At 40.8% G+C, this 16,890-nt stretch overlaps 1 protein-coding gene across 1 annotated transcript; it reads left to right on the forward strand.

The window, feature by feature from the left end:
- Positions 1-5,171: 5,171 nt before the first annotated feature.
- Positions 5,172-7,856, forward strand: pmp22a (peripheral myelin protein 22a). Its single transcript, XM_006791358.3, has 5 exons — positions 5,172-5,326; positions 6,073-6,167; positions 6,342-6,435; positions 6,544-6,684; positions 6,810-7,856. The coding sequence occupies exons 2-5, from the start codon at positions 6,090-6,092 to the stop codon at positions 6,965-6,967; spliced, it is 471 nt and encodes a 156-aa protein (XP_006791421.1). The 5' UTR covers positions 5,172-5,326; positions 6,073-6,089; the 3' UTR covers positions 6,968-7,856.
- Positions 7,857-16,890: the final 9,034 nt, after the last annotated feature.

Below are 16,890 nucleotides of genomic sequence, written 5' to 3' on the forward strand. Positions count from 1 at the left end.
AGTAAACGACATAAACGCCTTCTGTACTATGTACTATTATAAAACAATTTATTATTATTGGCACAATTCACTCAAAGCTACAAATGTAAGCTTTCTGGTTAAAATGATAGGATTTGTCCTTCCGGGACTTTAATTCAGAGAAAAATGACTAAAATACGTTTACATAAAATGACAGATGAACTGACCAGCAGACTGAGGGTTTTCCTGTTTGCAAGTTCAAAGTGAGGCATATTGGGGTCAGGGAAGAGGTGGAAAAAAAAATGCTAGATTGGCTGTGACTTTGGTGATGTTTTTAAGTATGTGGATTGTATGTTTGTAGAACATGCTGATGCACTGAGGTGTCTGCCAGAGTTTATCAGGCCATCCTCACCTCCTCATTCACTCAACCACTGAGAGGAGCTGTCAGTGGGTTTGGCACAGATCTTCTATGAGTGGCTGCTCTGGGCTGCCGCCCAGACTGATGCAGATGGATGAACACACACATACACCATCTCCGCTTCAAGCCAGGCTTTACAGCAAGGCCACAGTTTCCTTTGGCCAGGCCACAGTCTCTAGGCTACCCAACACATATGTATGGGTATCACCGCATTCGCTAACATTCGATCAGACAGACTACTCTCTAAACCGAGACTGAACTGAGCACCATGTGCGTTGTGGATTCCACTATCAAGTTTGGTTTCATGTTTCAGCAGGCATGACTCATAGCTTAGGCAGTGAATCTGATCTGGAGAGATACCTGTTAAACAGCATGCTGAGGATTGTATTCTTGAATTTTTTTCTTTTTCCTCATTTCTTCCACATAAGTTGATAGCTTGGCCTTTGTTAACTGAATAAAGAGCTCCGCTGTTTTGTGTAAAGAATTCATAAAAAGTCACGGCCAAGAGTAAGGGTGTGTAAAACCTGTCTGATGAACTATGTAAACACATTTTCCTTCAGAAAGTAAATGAACTCTAGTTTCTACACTGGTATATCACGGCATTTGACCTCAGAAGCAGTTCTGCAGATAATTCCTACAAAGCTGCAACAAATAGTGACATAATAGCCAGTTAGAGGCAACTTCTTCCAGGCAAACCCGATTTACAAAAGCTTCAAAAGTGCTGGCAACATTTCAGGAAAGAAAATATTTCCTTCCAAGCACCTTTATTCTCATAAAATCTCAGTTGGCAGCTTGTGAAAGAAATGCTGCAATGCTAGCTGTCAAAGAAGGACAGCTACAGCTTCGAAAAGATAACACAGCAACTGGAATGAGTAAACTTCTGATAGCAAGTACACAGGAATTAGTTTCTTCTCTGAGAGTTGTAGTGGATTCTAGCAACAGATCTGCAGATCTCAGAGCAGTTGGATCATATGATCACGACTGCTTATTGCAACATATTTGATTGTAATTAAAAAACAAATAGCAATAGAGCATGTCTGACGCAACTTAAATTCTTATCCACAGATATCAGAGCTGTGAGAACCGAGTAGAAAGGAGAGCAAAGCAATTCAAATTGAATTCTTTCATAGTTTTTATTGCTTCATTCTAAACCCCCGAGGCCAGTCGCACTCTGATTCCAAGCAACAGTCTGTGTTACAGTCTTGCCTGTTGGGATGTGTGTCCTGATGACATCGACTCCAACAGGAAGCCAGGGGCTAATGATTACCACATGTTTAGGATCACTAGGGTGCCACAATCTGGATTTTGTCATGCCGTATGTCTCTCATTTATTTGGTTGTTGATTCTTGATAGGGAAGGACAGAGCCTTTTCTAAAGGGAAGGAAACAACAACCCTAACCACTTTTAAACATGGCCTGTTTTATCTGATTTAACACCCGGCCAATGGATCTCTTCAGCTCAGTTATGGGTCTTCCTGGAGTTTTGACATTTAAAACAAAAGAGACGACAAGGGGTGTGTATTATAGAGCCTGGCCATATTTTCAACGTGCGTATTTAGGATCATTGTCAACATGCATTCTGCTGTTGGTGTCACTGGGTGTCAACACATTACCATGCAAACACAGATCAACTTGTGGTTCCGCTTCAGCTCTTTCTGTCTATGGGATGTCATTTGATAGTCACTCAGTGGTGTAAAACATAAGCAGCGAACACAGGGTAAGACCAGTTCAGCCCTGAGGGTTAAGAAACACAAGAAAGTGTCATGAACATCCTGGAAAACATAAACAGCATCTGTAAGAGGAATGTCACTGTCAGCGGATTCACATAGTATCATATGTTTGGAAACGAATCACGATTAAAGCAGGCAACAGAACAAGCAGTGAAAATGAACAAAAAGTTCTGTGAATAGTGCAGAAAAGCATTCAATGATTTCCAGCTGTGATGAGCCAAAGATGTGATTTTTTTTTTCTTTTTTCCTTTTTTTAGATTCTCAAAAGATTGATGTCAGAGCTTCGGTTTTTCCTCAACGTCCCATAGGTGAAGAGGCTTCCTTCATTCCTTCATATTCCCACATGTAAAATTATTAGCTGTCCCACTAATGTGTCCAGAAGGCAGCCAATTCATGGTCACATCCAAAACCAAACCCTAATCCCCAGTTGTGTCACTGTTCCTTCACTCATATGTTTCCTGTTGGACATGAAGCAGCCCCAAAAGCCCCCTGGCCACTCCTGCAGGTGGAGACCAGTGCTGTAAAACTGGGTTGGGCTTGAGCTGAGGCTGAGTCATTTTTATCACAAAATAGCAAACAGTTCCAGTTAATCCAGCTCATCGCAAGTCTAAACTTGAGTCTCAATATGTCTGCTTTGAGAATATAAGAACGAAAATGAAAGTAACATCACGAAAGAAAACGCAGAATGTGCTCACCTAGCTCTGAGATTAACACTGGATCCAGAAAATGGTAGGTAGGTAGGTATGTAGGTAGGGGAAATTGTTAAATACATGCAGATAAAGATGTCAGCAGCAATGCAAATAAAGTCATTCATACTGGGGAGGCTGCATTTTGTGGTGAGGTTACTTTAATCTTGTATTAAAACTAAATACAAACCAAACAGTAGTCATTGTGACGCCTTTGTGGTTTGGTTTCAGGTCAGCTGTTTTGCCTGAAGTGAGTAGGTCTCACAAATAAGTGAGGTTTATTTAAGAGAATAAATCTGAGCATGTGCAGTAAATGGCCGAAAACCTTGCAATTTTGACATTTTAAACAGCCATCTAACATATCTCACTTTTAGTGAAAGTCTTAATTAAAAGGGTGTGCCAGTTTTAAACTCAGCTACAGCCGAGCCGCAATAACCTCGCACCGTTGTCGCTGGTTTTGAGCTGCTTCTGCCTGTTTGCTTTGTAATCACTCTCTACAAAAGGACGAGCCTTGTGTTTTGTTTCTTTTTTGGGGTGGGGGTGGTGGGGGAGGGGTGGTGGTGGTGGTGGGGGGGGGGGGGGGGTGATGGCTTTGGGTTTGCTATCAGCCATGTAACAGAGATCATAACTGAACAGGGTTACAGTTGAGTCATCACTGAGCGAACCAAGTAATCAGTCAAAGCGAGCAGCAGTAGCTTTTACAGCATTCCAGAGTATGTGAGGATTTTTTTTTTCCTTCTGTTGTTGTCCAAGTGTGTGTTTCACACTAAAATATTCATCACTAAAACATCAAACAGCCGCATAAAAATTTCATTAGAAAAGCAATTTTTGTCCGTTTTTATAAATATGATTAAAAATCCGACAGCTCCATTAATGAAATGTTTATTGCATTCTTATTAGAGGTTATTAACTCAAAAGTAAAGGGTGGGGCACATTAAGGCTCACTGCAATAATGCTTCATTTGCTAAGGAATGCATCACCTATACTGCATTAGGAGATTTCACAACAACAGCAGCAGCAGCAATCTAACTTTATAATTCATGTCCTATTATTGTTTGAAGTTTTCTCTATTTTTAGTCAGATCCAGCGCTATCCTTCCTGCTCTGTATCCTTTTTGTAAGTAACAAAACCGCATTGCCTGTGAATTCTCCCTGACCACAGACTAGTGTTACACCAGTGAGATTTGTAGGCTTCTCTCACACCTGCTTCAGCTGCACCGCCAGGTTCATCTTTTCCCCCTGCTTCTCCTGCTGCTGGCAAAGCCTGCCCCCACTGACCACTGCACCAATTACATCTTCATAAACAGTGGCACGTCCATCCAGTGGTCTGGGCGGTTGTCAAAGAGATGTCTTTTTTTTTTTCTTTTTTTTTTTGCCTCTCCAGCTCTGCCAGGACACACAGTGCTGCCTCATCGGGCATCCCACAGGGAGGCTGTACAGCAGCCCACAGTTCATCCCTTTGCCTGTTTACAAACACAGACCACAGGAATCCACCTGATGGGCCAAGAACAGCAAGGGAGAGGAAAGAGGGCAGGCACGAGCTGTGTTCTCTGACTGCAGCAGGTGATGACTTTCACGTTTGGACTGTGATGGTTTCAAAGCAGCAGCGTGCGCTTGTTCTTTTATCGCTGTTGTCACTGCCATTCTTAATTTGGGGTTACAGCTCTGTCACTGTGAGGAAATGGCACGAGACCGCAGTGTAATGAGCGATACAGAACTCTGCCGGGCTTTGGCCTGCAATCTTAGTAACCCATCGATGGACCTCGAGTCAGGCCGTTCCATTAGTGTAGCATGACCAAAACACTGCACTGTTTTAATTCTCTTTGGCACTGGACAAACTCCCCTGTTTCTTCATAGACTCGGAGAGACAACACATGAGGCTCAGTTCACACAAACGCACACACACACAGGCATTCTGGGCATACCACAGGGCCCCCAGAGCACCTCGCTGGTTCACGTGCAAACACATACATGCACACACTGCTTGACATGTGTACAAGTGTGTTTTATGACGATCAGTGGGTTTTGTTTGCAATCAAATGCAACAAAGTCAAGAATCATGACTGTCATTGTACAAATAAGAAAATGAATGAGCACTCTGGATGTAATGAAGGACTCATTAGATCATAAACCAACTCTACATAGTTTTATATCGACAGGTTATGTTAATGTTTTGGAAAGTGTGGAATTCTGTTTGTGTGTCTGTGGAAGGCTTTAGGTTTGCTCAGCAGTGCCACAGGTTATACTACAGTCGTGTAGATTTCACTTTAGTTGATGGGCCTCCACGGGAGGAAAGAGAAAGAGAGAGAGAGACAGAGGGGAGGAAAGAAAGGAGTAGGCCTCTGGTGACGTGCAGGGCCTGCAGGGCGGTGTTCAGGCGGAGAAAGACACAGACTGGGGTGTGTGAGCTACATCTGGAATAGTATCTAGAGAGAGTCGCGAAGCAGAAGCAAGGTGATACTTTCCCAGCTCTTCTCTTCAGCTCGATCCGTTAAACGGAGAAAAAACTCCAACAACTTTTGATTTGCCTTTTTTTGTAAGTGGGATTAATATATTTGCTTTTTCCGTGCTCTTGCTATAGTCAGTGATCTCATTTTTTCCCCATTGAGTTTTACCCTCATACAGCAGGACTTCTCCCCGGGACTTAAAATCGACCATGGATTTTACTTTTATGACGCAAAACCCGTTAAACCGTTTGAAGCTGTGACTTTGCCTGAGAGTCTCGCTCGTCTCTCCCAGTTTTAAAGTTAGGTGCTTTGTACTTGAGATGACCAAACAGGGAAAGTTGTGGCTCGCGCATGGCGGTACTTTGCTGGAATGTTTTTCATAGAGATGGGTTGAGTTTGTTTTCCAGCAGCGTGCTCCCGATTACTCGAGAAACCGTCTCCCTTACTCACACCGACAGCTGATTCATGGTCAGGTTTTTATCCAGAGATTTTTTTTATGCAAACCCGTATTGCTTTAATCAGTTAGTTACGTCGTTTGGGTATTTAAATAGATCGAAAGTTCAATACTTTGATTCACTTTGACAAAAATAGATTCATTTGTGCAACTCGACGTTAAACTCGACATTAACTATTAACTTCGGGAAATAGTCAATGGTCCTCCCTTCTTCGCCCTGTGTTTGAATGTAAGGGAATACTTTCACATTGAGGTAAACATTGCGGTCGATGCATAAGTGAGGTAATGCCGCCCTCTGGCGTGGAGATAGGCTAGTGAACACACCTAGAAGAGAGTTGGTGTAATGGCAAATTCACGTGAAATGTCTTCTCTTTTCTGCAGACCTACTTGAAAAAAAAATGCTGCTCATCCTGCTTGGAGTGCTTATCTTGCACGTAATCATTCTCATTCTCCTCATCGTGTCGACAGCTGCCAGTGTAAGTTCTGTGAGACCTTTTGTCAACTTTTAAATTGCGAAAAATACAGAATGGAGCATGAGGATGTGATCTGAATAGACAAGGAGTTGTTTCGGTGATTGGTTGCTTTGTAATATTGCTACTGAATGTACAGCAGTAACAGGTTAAATGGTTCCGTGTTGTTGTGTTCATCAGGCCTGGTCTGTAGCTGACAACAGTGGCAAAGATCTATGGTACAAATGCTCAACAAACAATGGAGGTTACCATTGCCAACCATCCAGCAATGAAGGTTTGTTCATGTTTATAGAAAAACAAACAAAATGCAGCGTGCTTTGTTACTGAAAAGTGATGCACAAGTTCAATTTCATGCTATTCATCTCTTCTGTCTGCCTCCTAGACTGGATCCAAGCAGTGCAAGCTCTCATGATCCTGTCAGTGCTCTTCTGCTTCTTCTCCCTCATTGCGTTTTTATATCAGCTGTTCAGACTAGTTAAGGGCGGACGCTTCTTCTTCACTGCCATCTTCCAGATCTTAGCAAGTGAGTATGACTTCATCGCATGCTGACGGTCACACCCCGAGAAGAAACGGGTGGAGTGGTGAGATCATCTACATTCACGCCAATTTTCTTCAGATTCCCCTCACCTCTCTTCTCATCTTTCCTAGGTGTGTTTGTGATGTGCGGGGCGATCATCTACACTGTGATGTGTCCAGATGATGGCACCCATCCAAACTTCGGGTATGCGTACGTGCTGGCTTGGGTGGCTTTCCCTCTGTGTCTCATCAGTGGCCTAATTTATATTGTCCTGAGGAAGAAAGAATGAAAGAATCAGGGGAGGAGAAATAAGGAAGGGTAGTTAGGAGGCCCTTTACTACAACAGCGCACTGTGCTTACTACCCACAGACCATAGACTGACATCCCAACAAAAGTGCATGTGTCACCAACACAAAATAATTTGTTTTTGTTGCTGTATTTCAGTATCCGTTATTTCTCTGAAAACATCACATCTGTTTGTTTTTTTAAATTTCAACACCACACACGTGTTATCAGTGTGTGTTTGGAAATGCATTGGTGACATATTGATTTTTGATGCATGCTGGCACTTGATTTCAACAAATCCATCAACGGTGATGAGATGAATAACATTGCATTGCTTCAGTACAAAGATGTACATAGTGTCTGTGGTTTTTAGACATATTTATAACATTTTTTCATACATTGTGTACATAATGTCGTCAAGTTAACATTGTCATGCTCAATTATGTGATAGAGTTTGTGTCTTTCACAAGTCATGCAGCTGTGCCAAAGAGATGTCGCTTCAAAAGCCAGAATATCAAGCTTCTTGTTTCTTTTTTAACATTGTTTTTTATGTCTTAACTGTCAGATGCTTTGATCCGTGTGCCTTACTTAATCTGTTTAATTCTTGAAGGAAGTAAGAAAGCCCTCAAAATTGAAAATAAGTGTTAATACTCATGAAGTTTTGTTTCCTGACTTATCATTGTACTTGATATACCAAATAAAAATGTTTTGCATTTTGTAACCTAGTTTTAAAAATGGTGCTTTTTTTTCTTTTCTTTTTTTTATTACTATGCTTGAACTGTATAGCCTAATTTGTGTTGCAAGTGTGTCATGTCCTGTGATTAATTTGCTTTTGTACAAACTCGAGTTTGCCTTTTTTTTGTCAGTATTCTAAATAAACCTTTTGAAAATAATTCTGCTTGTTGCTTAAAGGTTTAATCATGTGCACGCTTCACAGAAGTCCGTAGGATGGGCTATCTGCACTCTTTTAGTAGTATAGGGCATACTAGGAAATGGCACAATTGTTTCTTTACACCATATTTTTGTACCTCTTGGTGGCGCTATGACACACAAAACGCGTAAATGCCTGCGAATAAGAGTGTTCACCATAGCCACAAACTACCGTGATAAATGCTTTCACTATGTAAGCATGGTGCTACATTATATTTACATGGTGTGTGGCAAGAATGGTGCAGATTAAACGATCATGTTTTGAAAAGTTAGGAGTCTCTCTCTTGTTCATTCATAGAGTTGGAAGTAAATGGAGGTAAACTGCTGATCTGCAGTTTTTCATGTAGCTTTCATTTAATTTCCATTGATTGTCAAGTATGGGTGAGATGAGAACAAGCAATTTTATGAAATCAAATAGCTCCACCTGGCTACATTTCGAGGACGTGCTTATCAAATTCTGGAAACTTGGCACCATATGCAGACATTATTTCAGCAAAACAGCATAAATCAAAGATCCCACTGAAACGCGGTTAAGGAAAAAATGTCTCAACAGCATCTCTGAGGATAAACCAAAAATAAAAAAGGGGGAAAATACAAGAAAAATGTAATAGTGCAAAGTGCCTCAGAAAAAGACATTGATCTGTTTAGAATTTGCTTAGACAGTTTCTCCCCAGCATCCTTTCTATTTAATGAGACATATTGAAAGCATACTAGTAGATTTACATATGCTATATCTTTTTTTTTTTTTTTTTTTTTTTAATTCAGTTTGGCTAAGAATAAGTTTAAGATTCTTTTTACTTATTAACATGATTTGGCAGCACGGTGGCACGGTGGTTAGCACTGTTGCCGCACAGCAAGAAGGTCCTGAGTTCAATTCCACCATCAGGCCGGGGTCTTTCTGTGTGGAGTTTGCATGTTCTCCCCGTGTTTGCGTGGGTTCCCTCCGGGTACTCCGGCTTCCTCCCACCGTCCAAAGACATGCAGCTTGTGGGGATAGGTTAATTGGATAATCCAAATTACCACTAGGTGTGAATGTGCGAGTGAATGTGAGTGTGAATGGTTGTCTGTCCCTGTGTGTTGGCCCTGCGACAGACTGGCGACCTGTCCAGGGTGTACCCCGCCTCTCGCCCTATGACAGCTGGGATAGGCTCCAGCCCCCCCCCGCGACCCTGAAAAGGATAAGCGGAAGCGAATGGATGGATGGATGGAACATGATTTGACCATGTCAAATGATCAGTTGTGATTTTATTTACTTTTGTTTGTTTGGGCAAACCATTGCTTTATGATTAGTATTTTACTGTAGTCCTTATGACCTGATAAGATAACATTACACTCTGATGACACTGAGGCACATAAAACAATTAAACAGCAATATATTTTTTGCTAATGACAAACAATTGTAATAAAGATTTTATTACTGATCAGTGATTCTGTTGTAGATTATTAAATACATACAGAGTTAATCTCATGAATGGATGTATTTTACCCCCAAGCCCACATTTTTTCCCTAAACCTAACCAAATAGCATTGCTTACTACATTAATTTAACGGTCTGAGTGCCATTTATTGATGGTTTATAAGCCAATTATTAATAAATTATGTGATTGATCATCATTTTTATTGCTTTTTTCATCTTCTTTCAGCTGGTTGCTTCAAGGAGTCACCACACTAACTGCCTGCTTCCGTCTCACCTTGTCTTTACTATCCACTGCATGTCTCCCCTCACTTTTTATGAATCTTTTCTGCGGTCTTCCTCTTTTCCTGGTGTCTGACAGCTCCATCTTTAGCATCCTTTGTCCGATATAGCCCCCATCCCTCCTCTGCACATGTCCAAACCATCTCAGCCTTGCCTCTCTAATTTTGTCTCGACATTTGTTTTTAAATTGTATGCTAACACAAAACTAAAGAGTACCAAAGCTTGATGAATCATTTTACCACAAAAACAAGTCTGAAGGAGCAAAAATAAAGGACCCAACAAACAAAGTGTGTTGGAGTCACCACCTAGTGGAATCATGAGCAGTGGTCAGAACATTTTTCTTTTTCCATGATCATTAATTGTCCGGGTGCTGCTTTGTGTAAAATAACACAACAAAGTTGACTGTCTCAAGGGTGGTCAGAATTTTCCCAGGTTTTGTAAGATTGATCAGATTAAAAAAATACCACTACTTCTAAATAAATCTTGACATATTTAATGATTTTTGCTGGTGGAACTCAGTTATTTCATATCAGCATATGATGCAAAAGTGTACTTAGACATGCATTGTCCATAGTTAGACATAGCAATAGAGCTGTGTATGACAGAACCTGTCACAAATGTAACATGGTCAAAAAAAGAGAAAGCTGTCAGCAGACAATGATGCTATGCCACTAGGTGGTGACTGCAACACACGTTTGTTGTCCATTAGGTCATGGGTGTTAAATGTGCAGAGGGTAAAAAGTGTCTCAGTGAACTCATAAATAGCTTCTTCTTCATCATCATCTAATAAGATGCACAGCCATTTCTGCTGTGAGGACACAGTAAGTGTAAATATGTGGAAATTCAAATCTTTTTTTTTCTATTCAAAGTTGTAACATATGGAGCTTTTGTGCTTTTGCAGCTTCACTGTGACATACTGTTGAAATTGCAAGTGTTGAGAGAACTCAGGGTGTTAATTGTTTGCTTTGCAAATGAGAGGTTCAATAAACACATTTGGAACATTTTCAGTACATATGTTTTTCCAACAAATGGCAGACGATGAATTTGGAGGTGTTGGACTACAAAGAGTTTAATGTCCCTGTTGTAGGATAATCCAGATTTATTTTTATGGCTTTCAGAAAATAACAAAGCTGTAGCTGGAAGTTTGTACATTGTTTTATACATACGGCGTAGGTTATATTACTGGCTTTTTGAATCATGAAGAAGACATACATCTCCACTCTGTTTCCTGTTTAAAGCATATGTACTGGGGTAATATGACGCTAATCTTCTCTCGTGCTTGCTCTCAGAAGTTGCCACCGCAGTGTATTGAGACAGGCTCCTGTCTTTGATCTAGAAGAGTCTGTAGATATCTTGCACTTCACATCAGTTTATGGGTGAAAACTCTAAATTGCATAAAACTACAGTGTGCAGATGGTGTTTATACAAAATTATTGCTGAACGTCCTGACAGCCACTTTCCCCCCGACTAATGTGGTTGATCATCGCTGTCTATTTGTCTTTTTTTTTTTTTTTCACCAGCATTTACAGGAGAAGTGACACTTTAAGTCATGTTACTTCTGACATGAATCACAACATCTCCAGGCTCCAGACGTTTTCAAAGATAACTTCGGTAACCGAGAAAGATAAATGCAAAGCTGCTTCCAAGACATCAATTTGCAGTCATCATGAATTCATTACCCACCACTATCTCTGCAGACACTTGTATGCACGTGTGCTCCTTCAGTAATAAATGCAGGTCAATTCACAACACACAAAACGTGTCACGTTCAACACACAATGCATGCGTTTTATACCAAGACTTATTATGCTTACTGAACGTGTAAAAACATCTAGATGGAAGATTGAAAACTTCTCAGATTTTTTGGTTAAAAGAGCTCTTCCAACTTCATCGGGACACAAAAGAGAGCTCAGTTAATGTTACTCTGGTAAAGGTCCCTGGGCATACAGATAACATATTGAGGATGTCAAGAAAACTCTGGAGGCCTATAATGGCCTCACTGCTCCATTTGAAACGTAGTTAACCTTAAGGGTTATTTATCACTGTTAGGGTCACTGGGGGCACTTAGTATTTACTGCAGGACATGGAGGATAGAGGAGAGGGGATTGAGAGGAAGCAACCCTTATCACTATACACTGGGTAATGTGGTTGAGGTATACATACATCAAAATTGTTTAACTGGTTGATAGAGACCAGGATGCTTCACTCTTCACTCTTTTTAGCGTTAAACTGTTTAACAGCAGCCAAGGACCTTTACATGTTGGCAGCCAAATGTTTTCTTGGTATCCCAGGAACACATCAGAATAATTTCCATAAGTCTTTAGTTGGGAATTTCTGTGGAAAGGCAGTAATAGTCGTGAAGCAGAACATACAATGGGCCTCAGCCAGCTGATGGGTCCCCGAATGGGACATGTGTGGACTTCAGAAGAAGCTGCAGCCCGCCTTTCTTCTTTTTCTTTAGATTTTCTGCCATTTTATCCAAAGTATTTGTCCCCCGTAACAAACCCTGGAGCCTTCAGATGTAGTTAAACGATAGAGAAAATGGCCAAACCCTGTGTATTCAAAGCTGATTTCATCACGCCTATAAATCTCTGAGAAATCAAAGCCCATCTTAAACCCACCCCTCAACTCTCCCATTGTCTTGCTAATTCACATTAGAGCGCGGCTGGCTGCCCACTTTGACAGCGGCCCTGACAGTCTGGGCAAAGTTGTAGATGTGGAACCTGAAATTCCCCTTTGGCCCATGACCTCTGACGCTACAGACCCTCAAAATGCACAGCAATCTCCCAGCCATGTCTGTCTTTGGACTCAAGGATGCATGAAGATACAATGAATAAAGATGAAAATAATAGTTTTCTGATTTCTTTACACTGTGCATCCAGAAAATATTCATAGGGCTTTAACTGTTCCACATTGTGCCATGTTACAGCCATATTCCAAAATAGATTCCCCCCTCAAAGTTCCATCAAAGTTCTATATATAATCCCTTTAATGAAAAAGTGAAACAAGTTTGCTTGAAATTCTTTCAAATTTATTAAAAATAAAAAACAAAAATATAATATGTATCTCTTTAATATGTACATAATATGTACACAAGTATTCACTGAGCATTGCTCAATATTTTGCTGGCACAACTTGAGCAGCCATTACCGCCTCAAGTTTTTGTTTTCTTTTGTTTTGTTTGCTTTATGAGTATAACGCAACAAGCTAGGCATACCTATTTTGGGATGTTTCTTTCATTCTTCTTTACAAAACCGCTCACGCTCCATCAGGTTGGATGGGGAGTGTCAGTGCAGAGGTATTTTCAGATCTCTCCAGAGATGTTCAAGGGTTCAAGTCCGGGGTCTGCCCTGGCCACTCAAGAACATTTGCAGATTGGTCCCGAAGGTATTCCTTTGATATCTTTGCTGTGTGCCTAGGGTCATTGTCCTGTAAGATTAACCCTTGCTCCAGTCTGAGGTCGAGAGTGTTCTGAAACAAGTTATCATCATGGATGTCTCTGCAGATTGCTGAATTGACTTCAGTCTCACAGTTCCTGCTGCCAAAAATATTCACAAAGCATGATGCTGCCCCCACCTTGCTTCTAGGGATCACATTGGCCAGGTATGGTTAGCATTCAGGCCAAAGAGTTCAATCTTTGTTTCATCAGAACAGAGAATTTTGTTTTCTGTGATCTATTCATAGTTTTCATGGACAAGTGGGCTGTCATGTGCCTTTTGCTGAGGACTGGTTTCTGTCTGGCAACTCTACCGTACATGATTGGTGGGGCGTTGCAGAAATGGTTGGGCAGTCTTCTTCTTTCCAAAGAGTAATGCTAGAGCTCTGTCAAAGGGAGTGCTGGGTTCTTGGTTACCTCCCTGGCTGAGGCCCTTCTAACCTGATAGCTTAGATTGGCTCAAGCTCAAGGAAGAGTCCTGATACTTCCAAATGTCTTCCATCTACAGATGATGGAGCCCACTGTGTGCATTCAGGCCTTCAGTACTGCAGAGATTTTCTGCACTCTTCCAATACCTCCTATCTCAAATTCCTTGGATTTCATGACTTGGTTTATGCTCTGACCTGCATAGTCAGGTATGGGACCTTTATAGGTGTGTCCCTTTCCAAATCATATCCTATTAACTTAATTTACTACAAGTGGACTCCAATGCTCTCCATCCAACCTGATGGAACACCAATTTAAGGTGTGCTATACACCGTACGCTGTAATTGCTGCCAAAGGCACTTCAAGTATTAAACAAAGGCTGTGAATCCTTACGTATATTATATTTTTGCTTTTTATTTGTATAAATAAATAAATCTAAAAGACGCAAACTTTTTTTTTCACTTGATCTGCATGGTGTATTGTGTGTATAATTTTGGAATAAGCCTGTAACGTGACAAAATGTAGAAAAAGTGAAGTGCTGTGAATATTTTCCAGATGCACTGTAAAAAGCTCATTGCCACAACTGCTCATGGCTACAAATACTATGTGGATGCACACGCCCACACAAACACTTACAGTGAAGCATACAAACACATCCGCAAAGTACATTAAACATTAACATATTCTATCTAAACTGTGAGCTTGAACACAAAATTGCCCATCATTCAAGCTCTTTATAGGTTTGTTTCCAATAGCAGTCAGCTGTGTGGAAGCAAAAGGGTCAGAGGTACTAAATGCAACACTATAACATCATGAATTAAAAAAAAAATGCATTTTCAGTGCTGTTTTGTATTTAAGCCTCAAAAAATTGTCACAGTGTGCGTTCACCAATCTCAAGTGACATAGAATAGTATTTGATTCAAAACATGGCTTCTGCAACTCGAGGCTTAATTAAACCAGCATCTTGTTAATAATTTAGTCCCAGAAGCAAGATTCATAATCATTGAGTAAGAAGAGACGTGATTACATGTGGTGGGAAAAAAAAATCAATTATCGAATGCTATTTTTATGCACATTGGAATTGTCTCCATAAATAGAATTTGGGGGGTGATGTTACCTTTGGTGCCTATACGTCAAATTTCCCTTCATATTTATGCGTGTGTGTCCTTCTCTCACAGATACAACTCATACACTTAATTCAGTTTCAAATGTTATATGGCCAGCTACAAAGACCTTGTAATTCAGTGCTGGTGGCTAACAAGGGTTTCTATACTGGTGTGACAAGACTAGTGAGGCAAACATTTCTTCTTTAATTATACGGCAGCGAGTTGGAGAGTGTTTGCTGCTTTCTGGTGTTTCAGGCCTGAGCAGAGATCCTCCAAATTAAAGAGCGGTGTGACAGTGCCGAGATGCATCGCTGTTGGGAAACATGGTACAGCGGTTAGACGGCTGCTGATCCATTTATGTGCTTCAAATGCGCTTCCCACATTTGAGTCGTAGATGAAAATATGTGGATAATTTGAGAGCGCTTGTGAGTGCGTGCACATGTGCAGATAATTACACACAAAGTGGCACAAAAATTGATTTGAAACCATGATACAGTTGAGACCAAAGAGATTCAGATCTCTTCATACAGAAACAAACGGGTGATCTTCATCATGAAGACAGAATTTGTCACATTTGATCATTTCACCCATGAAATGTTTGGCTGTGTCAGTCAGAGGGTGGTTATGCACAGAGAAACAAAACCCAGAATTGATGCCTGCATGTATTTCACTGCTGGTGACCTGTTGTACACCAGTCATTCATTATCAATCCTTACTGAAGCAAACAATGAATTACACATAACAGTCTTCCGTAGTATTGCCACTTAGTTTATAGTTATTTTCACAACTGACCTTGCACCTTTTGAAAATACCCAAAAGCCACTAATAGACAGACAGACACAGATAGTAAGCATACATGGGTAGATCCAGTTACAACCATTAATCGGTCAGTGGACTAAATAAGCCCATAGATGTGATATCTGCTGGCAGATCAAATGAAGGATGGCGGTCATGGCCTGATCTGGTGGGTCAAACTGAAGTAGCTGTGTTATTTCAACCTCAGTGACCCTGGCCAGTGGCTTAAGCCTTCCCAGTGGATTTGAGAGTGGATGAGGAGTTGAGACCAGAGCAGCTAGAGGTGTTTGGAGTGGGCGTCTTTGTTTGTCTCCCCAATCTGAACGCTTTTCTCTATCGTGACTGATCACCTGAGCCTCGGTGTCTGCTGAGGTCTCGAGCAAGGAAAGCTTGAATTACACCTTTAGCAAACATTTCACCTCTCAGAGTTCATAGAAGGGTGGATAGCACGGTCGCTTACACCAGATAAAAGCGCCACATACTCAGACCTATTCACTCAGGTGAGTTCAGAGGTTGCTGGTTCCGAAATGATGATGCTCATACAGATAATAGTAAAATCCCAGTCATAGTCGGCATGCTCTGAATAGAAGTAAGTTAATCTCCCTCTTGTTCTTCAACTTCAAGTTACGTTATGTTTGTGTGAATTCACCTACATTTGTTACAACTGTATTTTTACAAGCTTGGGTCAAGTCTGTTGTTGCTATGCTGCAGCTGCAAGTATGTTAATGATCAGACCTATAAGCTACCAGCTTTGTACACTGTGTTTCAATAGCCTCTGTCTGATGACTGATTATGATTGGCTGATTGACTGGTTTAACATTTTTAACATCCACAGTCGTAGAAGGAATTTATCCTTATTTATAAATCCAAGACAAGGATGTATGAGTAAGAAAGCCCAATTAGGGTTGTAAAGAGTGTTGATATGATGGAGACCAGACAATGTAAGCAGCACAGAGACCAGAAAACCTTTTTAAAGATGTCTGTAAACACGAAGGAACCCCAGTCGCAAGAGATTAGTCTAAATATTGTCATCCCACAGTTAACCCTGCCAGTGAGAATCTTCACATACCTAAACAGTGAGAGAGAGAACCCGAACTGAACCTCTGGTTCAGATGGGGTTAATAGGTTCCCCTAAATGTCTGTGTAGTGCAAATATTGACAGTGACTCCATGTTCTCATCTAATGACCTGCTTCATGGAAGATCTCTCCTCTTTTCTTGTTGCTTGCAGCCGCAGAGCACAAACAGCTGTTCTGTGATTGCTTACTTGGACAATGAGAAAATCCAGGTCTCAGTGTACAAAGAGCCATATCGCTAATGATTACCCAGGCTGCCCACAGCTGAAACACAAGCCTAAGCAGTATTCCAGACTCATGCCAGTAGTTTACTTCCAATAGCAAAAGTAAAGATATAATCATTTATCATGCATCATTTGATATGTGTAGTAATATGCCCTCCTATTAAATCCCTTTGAAAGGTAATGAAATTACATCCAGGGAGGGATATTATAAATAATTTCAATAATGCAATCTCAGTTTGA

This window comes from Neolamprologus brichardi, chromosome 4 (assembly GCF_056152115.1).
Source record: "Neolamprologus brichardi isolate AB-2024 chromosome 4, ASM5615211v1, whole genome shotgun sequence".
Taxonomy (NCBI): domain Eukaryota; kingdom Metazoa; phylum Chordata; class Actinopteri; order Cichliformes; family Cichlidae; genus Neolamprologus; species Neolamprologus brichardi.

What these genes read in the sequence shown, in the direction of transcription:
- pmp22a (XM_006791358.3), top strand. Translation starts at nt 6,090, where the DNA reads ATGCTGCTCATCCTGCTTGGAGTGCTTATCTTGCACGTAATCATTCTC. An exon ending in TCGTGTCGACAGCTGCCAGT is followed by an intron (nt 6,168 to 6,341) that starts GTAAGTTCTGTG and finishes TGTGTTCATCAG; the next exon opens with GCCTGGTCTGTAGCTGACAA. An exon ending in CCAACCATCCAGCAATGAAG is followed by an intron (nt 6,436 to 6,543) that starts GTTTGTTCATGT and finishes TCTGCCTCCTAG; the next exon opens with ACTGGATCCAAGCAGTGCAA.